The sequence below is a fragment of the Daphnia magna genome, linkage group LG4 (genome assembly GCF_020631705.1).
Source record: "Daphnia magna isolate NIES linkage group LG4, ASM2063170v1.1, whole genome shotgun sequence".
NCBI classification, from domain to species: Eukaryota; Metazoa; Arthropoda; class Branchiopoda; order Diplostraca; family Daphniidae; genus Daphnia; species Daphnia magna.
In genome coordinates, this window is record NC_059185.1 from 9747887 (window position 1) to 9768554 (window position 20668).

A 20668-nucleotide genomic window follows, 5' to 3' on the forward strand; every position below is an offset into this window, starting at 1 on the left:
TGAAGGTGAGACGGGGTGGCATTGGCAACACCACAGTTCTAGGCGATGCTGACGTGTTTTGCACGAGAAGTTTATACAATTTTTTTTTTTTTTTTCTGCTGACGTTTCCGTAGGTCTTTTTTTCGGCGTTCGATATAAAAAGGCCGCTGTAAATCTACTGCTCTTCAGTTGCTTACCGTGTAATTGCAAATATCAATCTCTATAACGCAACGGAATCTTCATCAAAATGTGCTCATTCTCCAATGTTATGGTTTGTTTGATTCTATTGTAAAAGCAATATCATTGATTTTGGTTTTCAATTCAAATTGATTCCATTTTGCAGTGTACAACGTTGCTGGTAGCTGCTTTGGTTTTCTCGGCATCCGACGCCCATAAAAAAGGTTTTGAAAACTCAACAAAATTCTATTAGTTTTAGTAATATTTCGAAGATTAGATCCAATATCTATTTATTGATTTTTATGTATAGGAAGAGGAGGCGGCGGGAGTGGAGGTGGTAACGGCGGCTATGGTAAGTGATGCTCCTTGCACGTCCGAGACCAACTAGGACAAGGAAAATAGATATTCACAGCTACAGAATTTTATAAATCAAGTAATGAATTTGTATAATTATCAGGTGGCCAACAAAGTCTAGGACATGGTGGTGGTCATACATTACCGATGAGTTCGGGACACGCTGGCCATTCGTCGCATGGAGGATACGGTGGCCACATCTCTCCGATGATAGGAGGACATCACAGCAGTCACGCAGCACCCGTGAGCGGGAGGTACGGAGGTCAAATTGCGCCAATCAGCGGAGGATACGGTGGTCACACATCACCCGTGGGTGGAGGGCATTTCAGAAGTCACGCTGCCCCCGTTAGTGGTGCGTATGATGGACATGGTGCACCGGCTGGTGGAGGATACGGATGGCATCCTTCTCCTGCGAGCGGAGGGTACGGCAGTAGTCAAGCGGTCCGTCGGCCTAAGAGTGGAGGCTACAGCAACAATCACGCGTCACCTGTGAACGGAGGATATGGTGGTCATGTTGCGTCAATGAACGGAGGATATGGTGGTCATGCTTTGCCAACAAACGGAGGATATGGAGGTCATGCAGCATCGGCAGCCAAAGGTTACGGTGGCCATGGATCACAAATGAGCGGGGTATATGGAGGTCATTCTGCACTGATGAGTGGGGGTTATGGAAGTCACGCTGCTGGAAAAGGCTACGGTCGTTAAATAAGGTTAGTTCAACAATGGCAGTAGCATAATTTTGTTACCATGGCATATTTTGATTTGCGTCACTTTCGCAACCGTTGCTGTTCGAAATATTTCTTAACGATTTCATGCTCAGAAAAATATTGGCCCTTCTTTATATTCCAGGCAGGTAGAAAAAAGCTTCAATAACGTCCCAAGATCTGCAATCCGTCCACTTCAATAGAATTAACCAGTCGATAAAAGAAGAATTTCCAGTCCGGAAATTGCCGTCCTTTGATCTAAATAAAACAAATTTTCGGAAAATACACGTTTTTTATTAATTAAACCACGATACTCGATAGCTTTTTTTTTAAATTCTTTCATAATTAATGAAAACCAATAGGGGAGAGTGGGGGCAATTGATACACATTTTTGTTTTTTGTATTTCTTGAAAAAAAACTGAAAAATTTAATATAAAAATTATATAGAATTGTAGCCTATTATCTCAGCTACTAAATGATATTTTTTAATGAGAAAAGATTAATTTTAATAGTAGTAAATTGTAAAAAACTGAGGTCGCTTCGAGTGTTTCAATTGCATGGTAGCAGGGCAATTGAAACGGTTTGTCGACGCAATTGCAACGTGGGTTTTCCCATAAGGAAGCTTCTTCATACCCACATAAAATGAAAATCACGATATCTCAGCAGCCTAACATGGTCTCCCTTAATGTCAAAAACAGTTTTGACTTGCTTTCCAAGCCAATCAGAGGGCCAGAAAACGTCACGTGACCGTTGCCTGTCCAATCTGTTTTTGACGTCAAGACTGCCTATAACTTCATGGTCAGAAGTCCATTTTTCTTGTTTTTTTCTGTGCTTTCATGCTTTAGCGTTCACGAGGGAGGGGCGCTTGCGTTTAACGTCGGGGGCCCCCTCCGGGGGCGACGTTAACGCAGCCCCTTCCGAGCACGGTCGAAGCGCCACACGGCGCGAGACACCGTTTACCTGTATGTCGTACAAAAAGTTAAATTCATTTGAAAGCACTGAAAAAACCAGGAAAACGGCCTTAAACGGCCTTTCCGCCATGAAGCCATAAGCAGTTTTGACAGGCAACGGTCACGTGACGATTTCTGGCCCTCTGATTGGCTTGGCAAGCAAGTCAAAACTGTTTTTGACGTTAAGGGAGACCAGGCTGCCATAAGCAGTTTTGACAGGCAACGGTCACGTGACGATTTCTGGCCCTCTGATTGGCTTGGTAAGCAAGTCAAAACTGTTTTTGACGTTAAGGGAGACCAGGCTGCAGCAGCAACAACTGCTAGTGTGATCAAATTTTACCAATAGGTACAATGCAATTTACAGATTTTAAAATATGCTTAAAGTAGATCGTAATTTAGTTTAAAATATTTAAATAATTAAATTTTAAAAAAACCATTAAGCAACATGCTTTTTTTAATAAATGCCAAACAGCGAATACAAGTATTATAGTTGTGTTAACATGATGATTTACATTTGTTTAAATGAATTACGTCAAATACTTGCAAAAAAATGCAACCACTCGCAGACAGGGAATATAAACAAATTGTTTCAATTGCCCTGCAATAGGGTCGTCGTTACATTTAATTATTAAAAATTATTTAAGAATGCAGGGAAAAATTAAATGACATTAAGTTGTAGAACAATGAATTGCAAATCATCTGAAACTAATTTTATCAATAAAGCGTAGGGGAGAGTGGGGGCAATTGATACACTTTTTGGTTTTTGGTATTTCTTGAAAAAAAAACTGAAAAATTTAATATAAAAATTATATAGAATTCTAGCCTATTATCTCAGCTACTAAACGATATTTTTTTTTATGAGAAAAGATTAATTATAAAAGTTGTAAATTGTAAAAAACTGAGGTCGCTTCGAGTGTTTCAATTGCCATGGTAGCAGGGCAATTGAAACGGTGTGTCGACGCAATTGCAACGTGGGTTTTCCCATAAGGAAGCTTCTTCATACCCACATAAAATGAAAATCACGATATCTCAGCAGCCACAACTGCTAGTGTGATCAAATTTTACCATTAGGTACAATGCGATTTACAGATTTCTAAAATATGCTTAAAGTAGATCGTAATTTAGTTTAAAATATTTAAATAATTAAATTTTAAAAAAACCATTAAGCAACATGCTTTTTTAAATAAATCCCAAACAGCGAATACAAGTATTATAGTTGTGTTAACATGATGATTTACATTTGTTTAAATGAATTACGTCAAATACTTGCAAAAAAAATGCAACCACTCGCAGACAGGGAATTTAAACAAAGTGTTTCAATTGCCCTGCAATAGGGTCATCGTTACATTTAAAATTATTTAAGAATGCAGGGAAAAATTAAATGACATTAAATTGTAGAAAAATGAATTGCAAATCATCTGAAACTAATTTGATTACTAAATCTTAGCGTTTTAGGGGTTAAAACAAAAAAATTGAAAACGCAAATTTAACAGACGGAGAACAAAAAACAGTTTTTTCGAGATATCTTAAAAAGTTTTGAATACAAAAACTCGTAAATTTTTCTAAACTTGTAAATCTCCTCATTCTATTAACCCTAATTTTTTCAAGAAAATTCCTCTTATACGGTGAGAGAAACAATTTTTGTTTCAATTGCCCTGTGTCTCAATTGCCCCCACTCTCCTCTAGTGTTTTAGTGGTTAAAACAAAAAAATTGAAAACGCAAATTTAACAGACGGAGAACAAAAAACAGTTTTTTCAAGATATCTTAAAAAGTTTTGAATACAAAAACTCGTAAATTTTTCTAAACTTGTAAACCCCCTCATTCTATTAACCCTAATTTTTTCAAGAAAATTCCTCTTATACGGCTTGAGAAACAATTTTTGTTTCAATTGCCCTGTGTCTCAATTGCCCCCACTCTCCTCTACCACTGTTCACCATAAGTCATATCTAGCAAAAATTCGACTTACAATTCCCTGACATTTTGACAGGCCATGTACTCTATACATATGCATGTATAATGCCTATGCCGACATGCCCCATGTTGCAATGTATCAACTTGCCCCAACCCGGGGTTTATTCAAAAAAAAATTTTTATTACTCCTTTATAATTGATTAAAACAAATCCATTGTTACAGTTCGATAGAGGACACAATTTTCTATAAAACTAATATTTTTTAAAAATGATATGCATACCAAGAAAAGATAAAATTGATGAATACCAAGCACGCAACTATTGTGGATTTGACGCAAAAAAATTCGTTATTTTCTATTTCCTAAACTATTTGGGATAAATTTATAAAACTTTGCACAAATGTGGGCACGATAAACATCTTTGACTATGAATTATTTCAATAAAACCTCTTTCACACAATTCGTCTAAATTAAGAATTGCAAACTTGTCCTCCTGCCAACTAGCCCCACTCTCCCCTATACAATAACAAAACCATTGTAAGCATTCAAAAGGAATTTTTAAACCTTACATCCATTTTTTTTTTAAATATTAAGCGATATCGAGTGTTGTCTTAAATATTACTAACACGATCACAGGATAACGATATTGCCCTACTGGCCTTAGCTACCCAATCAAAAACGTCAGACTAGTCAAACTTCCATCAGCCTACACCACTAGCACGTATACTGGCCAGCAAGTCGTAATTGTCGGATGGGGAGACACTTCTGAAGGTGTCTCAAAAACTACCTTCCATTTCCGTGTCAATAAAGCTGCTGATTAAAGTACGTTTGTTTTTATTTCAAAGGTGGTAGCAATTCCAATGATTTGCTCAAGGCTACCGTCACTGTTTTGACGAACGAAGCTTGCAATCTGCAATACAACAAGATAAACAACACAATTACTAACAACATGGTTTGCGCTGCAGCTCCCGGTAAAGATACTTGCCAGGTTAGTCTCTTCTTCGGTTATTGTGCCGTATTTTTTTTTTTTTTAACATCAAGCAATGTTTAATCTCTATCGATAGGGTGACAGTGGTGGTCCCATGCTGGTTGAAGGTGTTCAAATAGGCATCACCAACTTTGGTGAGGGATGTGCTGATCCTAGATTTGCAGGCGTGTACACCAGAGTTACTCGCTACATTAACTGGATCACAATTTCATATACGATTTGAACCGCCTATGGTCTATGCTGAAGCTTGTCTGCAAAAAAGAAACCAAACATCGATCAACAATGTTTTATCAGTTTTTACTCTTTCCTGGGTGTTGGCGTTCAGTTACGTATGACCATGGCAAAATGCAAGCATTTGGGTGTAAAGGTGACGGGACATCAAGTAAAATTCTTCTCAATATGATGTTATAATAAACTTGTTGAAGCAAAGAAAAACAATGTAAATTACTGCAAAATGTGCATAAAGAGAAAAAGATCGGCCGTTTTAACCATTTTGGTATCACTACCCAATGCCCTAGGAACCTCTAAGGCCAATTCTTTTGAAAAGGAAAAGTTTCCAAGATGATATTCGCTATATTTTGTTGGGTAGAGAGAATAACGAATAAGAAGGACATTTCTAGCCTAGCCTACTGTTATATATATAATTTTTTTTGTCTATTGATATATTCTATTTGGGTAAAAAGGTTATAAAATGCTCCTTGCCAAGTTCGACAGTTGCCTGTCAAAACAAACTTATTTAAGCCATCTACTATTCGCTTTCACTTTAGGTAAATATTCTTACGGGCTATATTATGTTGTTACAATTTGTTTTTTTTTTTTTTCGCCGTATTTTTATTGAAAATGTCACCTATCCCCCACGCTTACCTGTGTCATTGCGCGTAGTCTGCATGCGGAAATGAGTCATGGAACGAAAAATTCAAAAAAGAATGGCGTTCGCATTTTTTTCCTGGATGCAAAATGGTTTTCTTACCCATCCTTATCTAATTGTCTCAGTCTCAAACGGAAGCTTTTCTGTTTTCAAATCGCCCCAACAAATTACAATGTATATGGCGCAAGGAGAGTATACTAGATATTTATTTTACTCCGTCATTTGTATGCTTATGGTGTGTGACTGTGTGTGAGCCGAGTGTGTGATGCAAATAATCTAAATGTTTAATCCCTGGAGTTAAGGTTGATTTAATTCATTTCAAACCTTCTCTAATTATCAAATGTAGCCTCCGTGGCCTAATGGATAAGGCACCGGCCTCCTAAGCCGGGGATTGCGAGTTCGAGTCTCGCCAGAGGTAACTTGTTGGGATGTTGCAAGATATGTATAATTGCGCAGTCTAGTCGTTTATGTTTGGCAATGCTTTCTATAGAAGATTGTGATGCCAGGCCTAATAGCAAGTTATACGATTTTCCTCGTCACTCTACTAGCCTACTTGATAGAGTCTTTTCGCTTTCAATTGAGAGAGAAAACAAAAACCACAAGCGCTGAAATAAAGTCCGTGTGTTGATTACAGAGAAAAATGTTGACAAACCCAAACTTTATCAGGATTTTTAGTTAAGGACAAAATCTATCTGTAAACGAAGTCTGCTCACTGTTGCGCATAGGTCATAACATCCTATACATTCGCTGCCATCATCAGAGGACTCGCGTTGATCCTCATCTGGACGAGAACACACACACGAAAGATGACGATAAGCCCTTTAAACGAACAGAAATGCAATACCGTCGACTCCCCCAATGCATGCAAATTGGGGCCGTGAAGAGGATCATTGCGAGGCTCATTGATTTCTGTTTATGGCCGTGGATTGTCCAAACTTCTGCAGCAATAATAAATAGCTTTCTCCTACAGGATTATCGGCCAGTTCTTTGGATTGATATACATGCAGGAATAAAACGTCATTAACTCATGATGCAGCACTTTCAATTTCAGCAAATGGAGTCTATGGAAAAACTTGAATTCACCAATAATATATAATCATAGAATGCCAGCAACGATTACCAGACAATTGCCCACTTCAAGTGTTCTACTGGAAAGTTTCAAATGTTCGTAAAAACCATATACAAGAAAGGTTGTTGTTCCATTTATTACCCTTCAGTCTGTGCAGCCTTTTCCAAGGCGGTAAAAATAAAAAATTTCAATTCTGCCCTGAAAAAGGTGGTGGATCACCGGAAACGCAATCGTCAATCTAATACCAATAGCTAATAGATTCAGGAACATGATGACGGCAAAAATAACCAAATGTTCAAATGAAAAAAAAAAACAAAAAAACTATCGTCTGTGAAAAATTACTCTGTATGCACACAAATCCAACACTTGGCAACAAGAAGCAAGGCTAATAGTATTCCTATAATAATTGATTGTGATTTTATGATTGTGACTTATTGATGTAGGCCATGAAGTTTGATTCACTCCATCCGTTGTTATTGCCCACGACAACAAAAAACTAGGTTGGCAAGGCTGATGATAGAAAGTGAAAGGTAATAAGTAAATGGTGATGAAATACCTTTGGTGGGCTAAGGAAAATCAAGGAACGCCGTTGGTCCTCTTTTCAGTTTTTATCGTTTTCCAATTTTGTGTTTAAATGGAAATGTCACTTTTTTTGTGGAATTTAAATAAGTAGCTAGTCATGTCAATTAAAACACTGATATCAGTGGGATATTACATACCTGCACTGCCCGTGAATGTTACGCGTGTCACGGAAATAGCCATTTCCGTCCGGGAAAGCAAAAATAAACAAGTCAATGTGCAACAAGTTTAATTTTCAGCTGCGGTCTTTGGAATTTCCGTGCCATAAACTGTCAAAAGACGTAGAAGGAGAGGATGGCTGAAGGTTAGTGGTCACAAAACGTGAAGAACTAACATCTTTTTTTCGCTCGCATGGATAGCTATTTCTTCTCTCCCCTTTGTTCGCAACACCCCTTTTGTTCCTTGAAGGTTACACTGGGGTAGCATTGATAACGCCATAATTCTAGACGATGATGAGTTTTGCACGAGCAGCTTACACAATCAATTTTCTATACGCTTTCGAAGGTCATTTAATTTTTGCCCGATATAAAAAGGCCATTGCAAACCTATTGCTCTTCAGTTGCAAATCGTGCAGTTGCAAATACCAATCCCTAACGGAATCTTCAATAAGAATGCCTTTATTCTCCAATGTTATGGTTTGTTCGATTCTATTTTACAAGAAGATAGCCTTCATTTAGGTTTTCAATTCAAATTGTTTCCGTTTTACAGTGGGCCTCGTTGCTGGTTGTTGTCTTGGTTTTCTCAACATCGGACGCACACAAAAAGGTTAATGATAGTCTATACTCAATCAAGCTGAACTGGTTTCGATAAAATTTCAAAAATTAAATCTTATAATCTATTTGTTGATGATAGGAAGAGGAGGCAGTGGTAATGGTGGAGGCTATGGTGTTTACGGTAAGTGTTGCTCCTCAAGGAAAACAGCCACTCACGGCTGCGAAATTGTATATATCTTTTTGTTTATGTCATAGATTTTTATCATTTTTAGGTGGCCAACAAAGTCTAGGCTACGGTGGTGGTCATACATTACTACCGATGAATTCGGGACACGGTGGCCATTCATCGCAGAAAGAATACGGTGGCCCCATTTCTCCGATGATAGGAGGACACCACAGTAGTCAAGCAGCACCCGTGAGCAGAGAGTATGGAGGTCAGATTGCGCCAATACGTGGAGGGTACGGTGGTCACGCATCACCCATGGGTGTAGGAGATACCAGTAGTCACGCTTCTCCCGTTAGTGGTGGGTATGGTGGACATGGTTCACCAGCCGGTGGAGGATACGGAGGGTACGGCAGTAGTCAAGCGGTCCGTCGGCCTAAGAGTGGAGGCTACAATAAAAATCACGCTGCATCTGTGAGCGGAGGATATGGTGGTTATGCTGCGCCAATGAACGGAGGATTCGGGGGTCATTCAGCGCCAGCAAGAAAAGGACATGGTGGTCACGCAGCTCAAATAAACACAGGATACGGTGGCCATGCAGTGCCAACCAGTGGAGGATATGAAGGTCATGTAGCTCCTATGAACGGAGGATACGGAAGTCACGCAGCATCGGTAGGAAAAGGTTACGTTGGCCACGGATCACAAATAAGTGGAGGATATGGAGGTCATTCTGCACCAACTAGTGGAGGTTATGGAAGCCACGCTGCTGGAAAAGGCTATGGTCGTTAAAAACTGGTTAGTTTGACAAATGGCGGTGTCATAATTTCATTTTAGCATATTTTAATTTGCTAAACTTTCGTGACAGTGGCTGTTTGAAATATTTCTTTACAACTTATAATGGATGCTCAGAAAAAAAATGGCCTTTTTACATATTTCAGGCCTTAGAACAAAGCTTCAATCTTTTCGAGATCTGCAATCCACCCACTTAAGTCGAATTGATCAGTTGAAAAAGAAATTTCCCATCAGGGAATGGCCGTCTGTGGATCCAAATTAAACGAATTTTCGGAAAATACACGTTTTTTTCATAAAACCGCGATATTCTTCTTTTTTCGTAGCAGCTACTGTTTTTCTCTCTTTTATTTTTTTTTTATTCTTTCTGTTTCCCAACTTATGGGTTGTGTTTGTGAGCTGCACGCCAACCTCAATCAAAAGTCTGCTAATACTTATTTAGATCTGTGCACAGGTAACAAGGCACCAATTGCATTACATGTTTATTAACAGCCTATATATGATGATTGTGACTATCTTGCGTCGAGTATGAATTCTATGGTAGCAGAGTCTGATTCTGTAGGCCTAACTAGAAGAGGATGCATGAAATATCTGTTTACCATTGGTAGACAGATTTACCAAGTTTACTACTGGTTAGCAACTTCGTCAGACGAAAATTGACCATAGCGGATTTTATGGTCAGCAGAGGTGAAACACCCGGAACTACCTAGACAAGAACACTGAGACTGGATTAAATTCGCTTTGTAGCTCTCGAGAAAACATGGTAAGTGCGGCAAAATAAGCACCGTGACAGCCGAATCTGTTTTTCGTTCGTCAAATTCCAGCCATGCTTATGACAACAGTAATCTGTAACTGTGCAACAATCGTGCATCAATTGTCAATCAGCAGACGTTGAAAGAACAGAGAGAGCAGCAATAGAAATACTGTACGTAAAAGTAGGCCGACGTGTTTCCTGCTTTAATTTGCGCTACCATAATTAAAACCTTTGATTGTCTTATTTAACGAAGTGATTTAATTAAAAAAGAGGATTCCTTTTCATGCAACACAAAAATTTGGGGTTGAAAAAAGGGAAAACGGAAGGGCACTGAGTGATGTAAATTATTTTGAACTTATCAAACTTTGAAACGGTGGGTTGATCAACATTTTGAATGTGGATTTTGGTATCGGTTTCAACTTCTTTTAAACTGAACGAGGGATTTTCAAGCGCGTACAGGTAACAAAAATTGCTGCTTCGAGAGCAAAGTCAACATGCCCTTCAATTCAGCTCCGTTTCGTTTACTAGAAATGAAGCAATCCAGTTATAATATACAATTTGATTATAAGAAAAAATTATCAAGTCATATAACTAGGTTGGCTGTATACTTTTAAGGAGGCACAATTCGTAAGGAAACCAATAATTAACGGGAAAAACTTATCTGGATGAAATCTTTGAGAGTTTTCCTCCAGGAAAATAAAACAGCGGGACTGTACATGCAATCGCTCGATTCAAAAGAAACGATATGTTGAGCTGGTAACTTTGCTGGTTTCTGGACTGAAGACCGGTTGCAAACGTACTCGGAGCCATCGCAACTTCGACTTACGTTTTCGTTTAGTATTTATGCTACTAAACAACATTAAATGTCGCATTGGCCATGGTGATGGGATGAAATTACTTCAACACTGAATACCACTCGCTTTGCAACAATTAAGCGTGACCAGATTGTGAACTTCATCAGCGTGAGGAGCGACACGGGAAGAGACCTGTGAAATGTGATACGTATGGACTAAGTGTGACTGTACACCGGAACCAGAGAGACTTGTATCCTGACGTAAGTTGATCTGCATTTGTTAAGAATTTCATTTCTTAAAATTATATCAAAGTTCTAATACAACCTAGATATGAAAATAATATAAATAGAGACCGTGGACGGAAGAGAGAATTGTCTTGTTTTTGCAGTAGCAGCGAAAACACGTCGTTGGCCCAGAAAACTTTGAGGTAATCGCCATCACAAAGATGATCTCTTCTCCAAACAATAAATCGGGTAGTTCGTTGAATCACAATTCAGTCTGACTATTTCTTTAAAGTTAGATCATACCTTAATTTTCATCGGTTAGCTACTAACGGTTCGAATAACAATGTCGAGCCACTTTATTTTGTTTTAATCGGTCTAATAGAAAACGACTTGCCGTCGGCACTGCTATATACTGTTCTATATTTTCTGATTCTAACCATCAATAATTAGTTTATATACTGTATAAATATTTTATTTTATTTTTCACTTTAAAGGCATAATGAGTTCTCCATTGAATCAATCTGGCTCTCCAGGTAAAAATAAAAAATAATAATAATAATAATCGGCTTTTTAAAAATAGTGCCGTCATCTCCTCTAACATCAAAAAACAATTCAGGCATGTTACGTCGTTCGATGATGAATCAACAAGGATCACCAAGTAACTGGATCAAAAATTAGCTACTATAGAAATTATTGTGAAAGCCATTTATCTTTTACACTAAACAATTTTACAGCCTTATTACGTCATTCCATGAGCGGAAATTCAGGATTGAACAATTTGGCCAATTCGTCGGGCTTTGCTCGTCGTAACGCCGATCAAGATGGCATGGGGAACAACGCGAGTGCCCGTTCCGGTGGCAACAGTGCGGCTTATCGTGCATCGCTGGTGTCGCACTACGCCGAAGACTTGGACAGACGTCGCCGCGCTGAACGAGCTGTCGAGGAAAAACTAACCGACGGAAGTATTTTCTAATTAATTTCCAATTTCTAATTTTGAAGTCAATATTTTTGACACATTTTTCATCTGTTCCGAACAAAGTGCCTTCAGACAATTTGAAGATCGATTCTGTTGAGTTGTTTGCTCGAGACAATGCCAGGGAACACCGGACCGATCGCTACGAAGTCGTTCTTGATTCTGGCCGTGTAATTCATTGTATCCATCAGCTATTCGGCGTTTCACTAAACTAATGTTGCACAAAATAACAGGATATTGGATCACCTTCTACCATGGCTAGGTCCAGGTCGATGACGAATATGGCGTCAATGACTTCTATGGATTATCACTCATCTTCTTCGCCGTCTACAGCAGTTCTTCGTCGTGGCCAGCCGTTTTTCATGGCTGTGCGGATGAAGGACCGCAATTTCGATCCGCGTCGTGACGTTTTACGCGCAGTGTTTACTTTCGGTAGCACAATGAAAATGATACTCTAGCGATTTTCAACGAAACGATAGCTTTAATATTTTGTTCTCTTTTGGTTAGGCCCGAATCCCCAAGTCACCAAGGGAAGCAAAGTGGTTTTGCCTTTCCACATGAATCAACGTGAATTCACCCGAGCTCCACAGAAATGGGACATGCGGATCCATCAACAGGAGGGTTTCAATATCTCTTGTCAAGTAAAATCATTTCAAACTAATTAGAATATGCTACTACCATAACTAATCATAATTTTTCCTTCTTTTATTTGCAGGTTCATATTCCTGCAAACGCACTAGTCGGATTATGGCGAGTGAACATCGAAACTACCACGACAACGCCGGGTGCCCGCATTGACGAATTCCGTTGTAAAGACGACATTTACGTCTTGTTCAATCCGTTTTGTCGAGGTTGGACTTCTTCATCATCATATTTTGATTAGACAAGCCCAACTAAAAATGTTTATTGTATACATTGCAACAGAGGACTGTGTGTACTTGGACGATGAGGAACTCCGTAGAGAGTATCTCATGAACGACACGGGCAAGGTGTTTGTTGGTACCCATCACCGACCTAAAGGCCGTCGCTGGATCTACGGACAGTTTTCCGACGTGGCCTTACCAGCCGCTCAACTTTTGCTCGGCCAATCCGGTCTCAACCCAACGGAAAGAGGCAATCCTGTCCAAGTTGTCCGTGCCATCGCTTCAATCGTAATCAACATCATTTTCAAAGTTTCTAGTAGGCTATCATAGTAATGTTCGTATTGATTGTGTAGATCAATGCGAACGAAGGCTTTGGATTACTGGAAGGCAAATGGGAAGGTTCGTTTGAAGACGGAGTTTGTCCATGGGTATGGACAGGAAGCTCCAAAATCTTCGAACATTATCTACGCAATGGATCTAAGCCAGTCAAATACGGGCAGTGCTGGGTTTTCGCAGCCGTGGCTACTTCTAGTACTGATATTTGACTAGGTTTAAAGTTAAGTATTTTAGGAATTCATTTAACAATTAAAAACAGTTTTCCGCACTTTGGGTATTCCTTCCCGTCCCGTTACCAATTTCGTCTCTGCACGCGACACAAATCACACGCTGTCGGTCGACAAGTATTTCGATGTCTTTGGAGATGAGATGAAAGGTGGCCCAGATGGCGACAATCAAGATGCCTTGTGGAACTTCCACGCTTGGTAGTGCAAGAGATACACAATTTGACGTAAAGGATGTTCACTGATTTGTTGGTTGACTTAAAAGGACTGAAGTATGGATGTCACGGCCCGATCTGCAAACCGGTTACAATGGCTGGCAGGCAGTTGATCCGACTCCTCCTCCTCAATGTCGACAGAACAGCACCGGAGGTTCTTTAAAGAAATCCAATGATTTCGGTTTTCCACTAAATTTTTTAAATTTCTGTTATTTTATTTAGCTGATCCAAAAAGCCGAGGTCCTTTAGCCGTCGAAGGTTTCCGTCGAGGTCCGTCTTCGGTTGAGTCTGTCCGTCGTGGTGAAATTGGATTTGCTTTTGATACTCCATATGTATTATGTTTCAAATTTAACCAATACCTTCAGAAACTAACTCTTTTACTACTTGATGTTAGCTTTTCGCGGAAATCAACGCTGAAGTCACCCACTTCCAAGAAGACGAGACATCCCATTGGGGATTCAAGAAGATCCCTGTGAACAATTATCAGTAAACAAATACTTCACAAATTTATTTGAGCAACTGAAATCAGTAGCTGATAATAGGGTTGGGCGATTGATTCTGACCAAGCGACCGGGAGCTGACGATGATGTCAGCGATGCTGATGTAGAAGATATCACTGGTCTTTACAAGACTCTCGACAACACGTCTCGCTACCAAAGACAATCTGACGGATGTTTCAATTCCCTCTTTAGTAATTTCCTACAGTTTTTTTTTTTTTCTTTTTTTCTTTTTTCTTCGACAATTTAATTAACGGCTCGCTTTCAAAGACCAAGGGATGACTTCACCGTATCTGGAAAGGAGAGATAGAGAAAGAGATGTGATCCAATATCCAGGAACTTCAGTGCGTCGTCCAAGTGCAATGGACATCGCCCGTAAACCCTGGTACGATGAATCACGCTATCCAGCTGATTCAGGGAAAACAGCGGCTGATCGTATGTCAGCCATGAACGCAGCCCGAAGTGTTGATCGAGCCCAGCCCATTTTTGATTCGCGAACTCTCAATGAAGACGTTCAATTCGACTTGGTTGAGCAAGAAAAAGTTGCATGGGGACAGCCTTTTAATGTGCAAGTTCTCATCCAGGTATTCTTAAATTCTGATTAGTCTGTTCAGCTCCGTATTTCAAAATTCGATGTCAATACCACTTCACAGAACCGTTCTCAAGAAACGAGAACCATCACGGCATACCTATGTGCCAATTCTGTCTATTACACAGGAGTCACTGCCCGCCGACTTGGCCGTAGCGATCGTCAGTTTGTCCTTCAACCGGGAAGCCGTCAGTGTTTTGTTCTTTCTTTCTAATGTTTGGAAAGCCTAGTATCTTGAGCTAATTTTTGTAAATTCAAACAGGAGAAACTATGCAACTTCGAATAAGCTGGGAAGAATACCGTGAACGAGTTGTCGATTACGGTCACATTAAGGTGTTCGCCATGGCTTCAGTGCAAGAGACTAAGCAATCGTGCAGCGCAGAAGACGACTTCCAGCTGGAGAAACCAAAGTTGGATATTCAGGTAACTACATAAGCCCATAAATGTTTGTGTTTCAGGAAACAGATAATTTCAATGCTAAAAATAACCTCCGTTTACCAGGTGCGAGGAAATCCCCAGATAGGCCAGGAATGCTTTGCTACTTTCTCGTTCATGAATCCAGTGCCAGTTACCCTGACGGAGTGTGAGTTTTCATTTGAAGGATCGGGTCTGGTTCGTGCCCAAACGGTCAAATACCGGTGAATTAACAAAAATAACGACATAATGGAAACATTTGACTGAAGATGTGATTTTGTTTTTTTATTCTTTAGTGACGTTAAACCGGGAGAGATGATCAGCTTCGTTCAAAAATTCCTTCCCCGGTTTAACGGTGAGCGCAAACTGGTTGCAACATTCAACTCTCGAGAACTGGGTGATATTGTCGGCTCTCGTCCAATTCATGTCCGTGAGTAACCGACGTCCCACACAGTCGGATTGCGAAACCCCAACGACTTGACGTTTTGAGCCTCTTACTTGGACTTCCCTAAAACAACTTGGCAAATTAATAAAACCATTTTATGACTTTTCACTATATATGCATACTGATAGCGTTAAAATTGATGCCATTATCTCGAATGCCATTTAAGCCCTTTATTTTCCTCCTTTCTCCCGCTGTATGGTTCAGGTTACTGAAATTGTTGTTATCCTTACTTTCTCGGTGACGGTGTACTCAGCAGGAATAAATTTTCACCAAGCAGATTTTCCGCATTTCATTTGAAATTAGCATTTTGTTTTATTGGAACCGCAGCGGTAAGAATATTTCAAATTTATATTCCGAGTCTACGAACGAAGAACGTGGTTCATTGTTATGTCTTCACTACTGCATTATTTTTCATTTTGTCAATAGGCCATAGTACATCTTTGTTTATCCTATATCAACCTGCAGGCCAACGAAAAGTTGAAAGGAAATCAAAGCGTTATATCATATTCGAAATGTCCATAAATCCTGAAAACCATCGCGTGGGGACATCAGTGCCTACAAAATCAAAGATTAAACAAAACTCTTTATATTCTATTGCTATATTCTTTAAAATTTTCCGAAACAGCCAAGCCTTTGGTCATATAGCGGTTTGTCGGTATCAGCTATAGTAGTACTGTGCACGTCGTGGGCTGGCCAGAACATGTCCAAATCCTTTTTCATGTTTTTTTCATTGTCCTACATTTTTTATCACAAGTTAATCACGGACATATATAAAATTTGATATAGCCTATTTACCACGACTTTATCAAGCTTCCTAGTCACCCTCGTTACCGAGAGTTAAAGCTGACTTCTCATTGAATTTTTTACTAAGAATATAGAATTAAACACAACATAACATTGGAGAATAAGGGCATTTTGATAAAGATTGCTTTAGAGGTTGGTATTTGCAACTGCACGGTTTGCAACTGATGAGTAAGAGATTTGCAATGTCCTTTTTATATCGGGCAAGCATGAAAAGACTTTCAAAAGTGTCAGTAAAAAAGAAATTTGATTGTATAAGCTGCTCGTGCAAAACTCGCCATCATTGCCTAGACTTGTGGTATTACCAATGCCACCCTTCATCTCACCTTCGAAGAACAAACGGAAGTTGCGGACAAAGGGGAGAGAGGAAATAGCTATCCATGCGAGAGAAAAAAGATGTTGGCTCTTCACGTTCCGTGACCACCAACCTTCAGCCGCCCTCTCCTTCAATGTTTCTATTAGATTTGTTGCACGGAAATTCCCAAGACTAAAGCCTAACATTCAATTTGTTGGTTATGGACGTAAAAGTTTACTTTGTTTTGTTTTACATGGATTTGGTTCCAGCACGTCTAAATTTTGTTTTCTTTCTTATGAGACTGTACTGAATGTTTCACGAGATGGCAAAGAACTTAAAAAATCAGGAGTTAAACGCATGAGTCACATACCACGATCAGAGATTGCGTTCTCCTATGTGTTGCAGAACGATTTTAACAAACAGGAGCATTAATTCCATATGCTACCCGATTACCCGACCCCATAATGACAATAACGAGTAATGGAAAGACTATTTTGTATTGCAAAAATTGTTCTACTTAGCCGGGGGGTAGGGGAGTCTACCGATGATACAGTCTGCACTTTTTCCAGACATTTAATACCTAGGGCAAAAAAAAAGGTGTCTGGACTGACATTACCCAACCCCCCTTATGATGATTTTGCGCCAAAACCGCCCTACCTCTCCTTAAACAGGTAAACTATTGATATTTTCTACCCACAGATGGCTTTTTCAAAATAAATCGGTGTTCACCTTTTTGTGCAGGATACTGTACCATGAGAGCCAAAAACACACTTTACTGTATGTTTTGCTCGTCAAAAAGGGCGTGTGATGACGCCACCCACACAGCACAGCTTCCTCTTGGGACCCTCCCAATAGGCTCTTGGCCTCCCAAGCTTTTATTAGACCTCCCAATGTTGTCCTGAGGAAGGTTATCGGATTTGCGTATACGGCATCATTCGTTAAATTTACGCTGTTCTATTTATAATGTTTTCAGGATGCCTTTTGTATGGTAAGATTTTATCAGTATTTCTAAATTTTCGCTTGATTTGCGAATTTTTTTTTTTTGTTTTGGTTTCGTTTATTTGAATTATTTCTTAATTGTTTCTACAAATAGCATCCACCACATCACTTTGCCATCCGTAATCCAGCTGTATATGCAGCATCGTGTTGTGTTAACTGAAATCGTTTGATGTGCTGGCAACACGTAAAACGATCAATCACTCTTTTTTCAACCTTAGCCGCTATTGTGGCGGTACGGGATAGTCCCAATTCCGACCGCTAGGTGGCGAACGATAGAAGACGCGTTAGGGAAGGAGAGACCGGCAGTTGGGCGCGAGACGTAGAGCAGAGCAGGCAGAAGAGCATCGTCCTCCAACATTTCAGTTTTGTTTCTTTTGTGTTTTACCTTACCGGATTTGTGCCGTCAAGGTGTGGAATACACTAAATTTGCGAGTGATCCAGCCGAACAGTGACTTTATCTTTAATTTCCCAGCCATCCGGCGACATTTGGTGTCAGAAGTGGGATCGAGTGCTCGCTTCCCGTGGCTGCGACGGCGTGGTGACCCCTTGCTAAAACTGATCATTCGGCTTTATCGGAAACATCCAGCTTGCTGAGGCAGATTTCAACATCCATCGACATTCTCCGGAAGAAAATCTTGTCGCTGAACGTGGCATTTGGGTGTTTGGGAGCGAATTTCATCCCGATTTGCTGGGTTTTGTGGCGGATTCTTCCCATTCTTGGCGCCAAACCAACATGGCGGATCGGTGAATAGACATTTCTCGTTGCATTTTTTTGTGTATTTTTCAATTGCTGCTGGTAATTCGTCGAAAGGACGTTTCCAAGTAGATTTCAGCCTTTTTTTTATTTATTTACTTTTTTTACTTTTTTATTTATTTTTTATTTTTCGGCTTTGTGTTGTGTGGGGTATTTTGGCGCGCTTTTTCTTTGTGTGTGAAACAACAGCGGCTGGTGTTGCAGTGGCTGACGTTTATGCGTCGCTACCGCTGACATCCCTGCTGGTTGTGCAGAAGGGCATTTATGTAAACCAACAACGGCTAGTGTTGCAGTGGCTGACGTTCATGCGTCGCTACCGCTGACATTCCCGTTAGTTGTGCGGAAGGGTATTTTTGTTGTTATACAACAGTGGCTGGTGTTGCACTGGCTGACGTTCTGCGTCGCTACAGCTGACATCCCCGCTGGTTGTGCGAAAGGGTAATTTTGTTATACAACAGTGGCTGGTGTTGCAGTGGCTGACGTTCTGCGTCGCTATTGCTGACATCTCTGACGGTCGGGAATAGAATAATTTGTAGACCAAAAATAAATAAATAGATAAAAATAAATTGGCAGTCATTTTATTTCGTTCTTCGTCGAGTTCGCCTTCTGGATATCGTTTTCTTCAACTGAAAAGTGGATTACATCTTCTCGTGGATTTCGTCAACTATTGCTGCATTCTGGAATTGAATTACCTGATATTCTTGCCTTGGTAATTTATCTAAAAAATCAATTTAAGTAGTGAAAATTCCTCTTGGCATTTCAAAACTATTCTATCATCAGGATTGAAATTTGAATCTCGTGGCCGTAACTGTACAGTCTACTTAATTCTCCATGCTCTACTCACTCTGAACTCTTGTTTTGTCAGTGCATTGATGCTCTAAGTTAGAGGTAAATTAGTTTAAAAGAATTACAGTCAAAATTTGTATTAATTTTTTTTGTTATCAGTGTTGCAGGCTTGCAGCATCATAGTTACAAAAACAACTTGGTCGTCAACGTCATACGTCAACATCAATTTATTCAAGGTCAATTTGATAATGAAAATGGTTAATACTGCTAGCTAGCATTACATCTCAGGCTCACATAAGGAGAATGCGTCGGGAGGCATATCAAAACGTGGAGGTTGCTAATTTGTCTCAGTTTCAAGTTGAACGTGACATCAACAGTATTTGTGAACCAGGTGATTTTTCAACAATTTCTTTATTAAAACTGAATTTAATGTAATCCATTTTTTGGTACTTCATCTTTTAAGTATTTCAAGACTACACTAAAAGAAGTTTGGAATTTTTAAAAATCCAATTTCGAGAAATGACTGCAAAAATCGACGATCTTTTGGACTCGAGACCGAAACCGTGTATTTGTACAATACAAAGAATCGAAGAAAATGAACAGCAATTCCTTTTGCATTTGGATTCGTTCGATGCTATTGAACATCTTGAAAATTCAATGAAGGACCAACAATCTCGACAACAAATGGTAACAGTAAATATTCAGTTTTTATTATTTCCGTTTGCAACCTTTAATTTTTTTTCAGATCCTTTTGCTGCTCCGTATCGGTGGAATAAATCTCCAGAAAACGGTTTATGCAATAATGGAAAAGTTATTCTCATACGAAATTGGAACTAAGTTCACTTGGACGGGAAAATCCTCAAAAGGAATCGAGAAAGCTAAATTTTCTGATCTGAAGAATATCTATGCTGCAATCTCTGGTAAAGATCGATAAAGATAAATTTATTCTGGCTTAATAGTAACAAATTTTGCAATGTACTACAGGTGCCGTCCTCGGTAACAAAGACCTTGCTGGTGATGAGAAAACTACAGTTAAAGTGCAGTATCAAGTAATAACCGAGTGGCTTCGTCACTGTCAGCAGAATTTGAAAAGTCAAATGTAGTTGATGAATAAATAAAACATTTGAAAAATGTGTTTTGTTTATATGTATTCATTTTATCATAACAATTATTGCTGAAAATCGGAGCTGGGTACGGAATACTAGCCGGTATAATATGGTTAATTTGTTTCATTATGGGAGGTTATGGGGAGATCCTCGGGAAGGTGAGAGAGGTACTGAGGAGGTTATCAGGAAGCCACCAGGTAACCAAAAAGATGGTTTTTAGAGGAATTTAGGAAGCTCACAAGTAAGACTGAGGAGGAAATTAAGAGGATCTTGGGAGGTCCTGGGGAACCAAATGTGCTGTGTGGGCACATCTGGCAACTCAGCCTCCATCCCACCCTAACTAAGAAGCTCACAG

General features: G+C 39.6%; 4 protein-coding genes, 1 long non-coding RNA gene, 1 other non-coding gene and 1 pseudogene across 9 annotated transcripts; 6 read left to right on the forward strand and 1 right to left on the reverse strand.

Moving 5' to 3' along the window:
- The first annotated feature begins 113 nt into the window (after window positions 1–113).
- On the forward strand, window positions 114–1225 carry LOC123471181 (TATA-binding protein-associated factor 2N-like). The gene is made up of 4 exons (XM_045172149.1): window positions 114–250; window positions 323–380; window positions 467–508; window positions 614–1225. Exons 1-4 carry the CDS (start codon window positions 227–229, stop codon window positions 1213–1215), a joined length of 726 nt encoding a protein of 241 aa, XP_045028084.1. The 5' UTR covers window positions 114–226; the 3' UTR covers window positions 1216–1225.
- A 3477-nt stretch (window positions 1226–4702) lies between these two features.
- Window positions 4703–5492, forward strand: LOC123471401 (annotated as a pseudogene).
- A 784-nt stretch (window positions 5493–6276) lies between these two features.
- Window positions 6277–6349, forward strand: Trnar-ccu. Its single transcript has one exon. It is a non-coding gene; the product is annotated as a tRNA-Arg (tRNA).
- Window positions 6350–8058: 1709 nt separating this feature from the next.
- Window positions 8059–18103, forward strand: LOC123471180 (glycine-rich cell wall structural protein 1.8-like). Of its 4 annotated transcripts, none has more exons than XM_045172146.1 (7): window positions 8059–8214; window positions 8288–8343; window positions 8430–8473; window positions 8565–9250; window positions 9321–9494; window positions 15315–15320; window positions 18005–18103. In XM_045172146.1, the coding sequence occupies exons 1-4, from the start codon at window positions 8191–8193 to the stop codon at window positions 9242–9244; spliced, it is 804 nt and encodes a 267-aa protein (XP_045028081.1). In that variant the 5' UTR covers window positions 8059–8190; the 3' UTR covers window positions 9245–9250; window positions 9321–9494; window positions 15315–15320; window positions 18005–18103. The 4 variants fall into 4 exon arrangements, with proteins under 4 accessions (XP_045028081.1, XP_045028080.1, XP_045028083.1 ...); XM_045172145.1 differs by having other exon boundaries at window positions 9321–9490; XM_045172148.1 differs by having other exon boundaries at window positions 9394–9494.
- LOC123471178 (hemocyte protein-glutamine gamma-glutamyltransferase-like) lies at window positions 11141–15850 on the forward strand. The gene is made up of 20 exons (XM_045172141.1): window positions 11141–11219; window positions 11511–11549; window positions 11633–11674; window positions 11751–11978; window positions 12056–12159; window positions 12223–12421; window positions 12497–12630; window positions 12705–12840; window positions 12914–13140; window positions 13206–13383; window positions 13448–13613; window positions 13678–13781; window positions 13850–13959; window positions 14022–14113; window positions 14170–14318; window positions 14395–14708; window positions 14778–14901; window positions 14976–15136; window positions 15215–15351; window positions 15424–15850. Exons 2-20 carry the CDS (start codon window positions 11516–11518, stop codon window positions 15563–15565), a joined length of 2781 nt encoding a protein of 926 aa, XP_045028076.1. The 5' UTR covers window positions 11141–11219; window positions 11511–11515; the 3' UTR covers window positions 15566–15850.
- On the reverse strand, window positions 16297–17132 carry LOC123471189. The gene is made up of 3 exons (XR_006645361.1): window positions 16922–17132; window positions 16368–16867; window positions 16297–16307 (listed from the first exon to the last, which is right to left on the reverse strand). It is a non-coding gene; the product is annotated as an uncharacterized LOC123471189 (long non-coding RNA).
- Window positions 18104–18525: 422 nt separating the features above from the next.
- LOC123471185 lies at window positions 18526–20340 on the forward strand. The gene is made up of 6 exons (XM_045172153.1): window positions 18526–19130; window positions 19202–19309; window positions 19367–19598; window positions 19671–19894; window positions 19953–20127; window positions 20192–20340. The coding sequence occupies exons 3-6, from the start codon at window positions 19511–19513 to the stop codon at window positions 20308–20310; spliced, it is 606 nt and encodes a 201-aa protein (XP_045028088.1). The 5' UTR covers window positions 18526–19130; window positions 19202–19309; window positions 19367–19510; the 3' UTR covers window positions 20311–20340.
- Window positions 20341–20668: the final 328 nt, after the last annotated feature.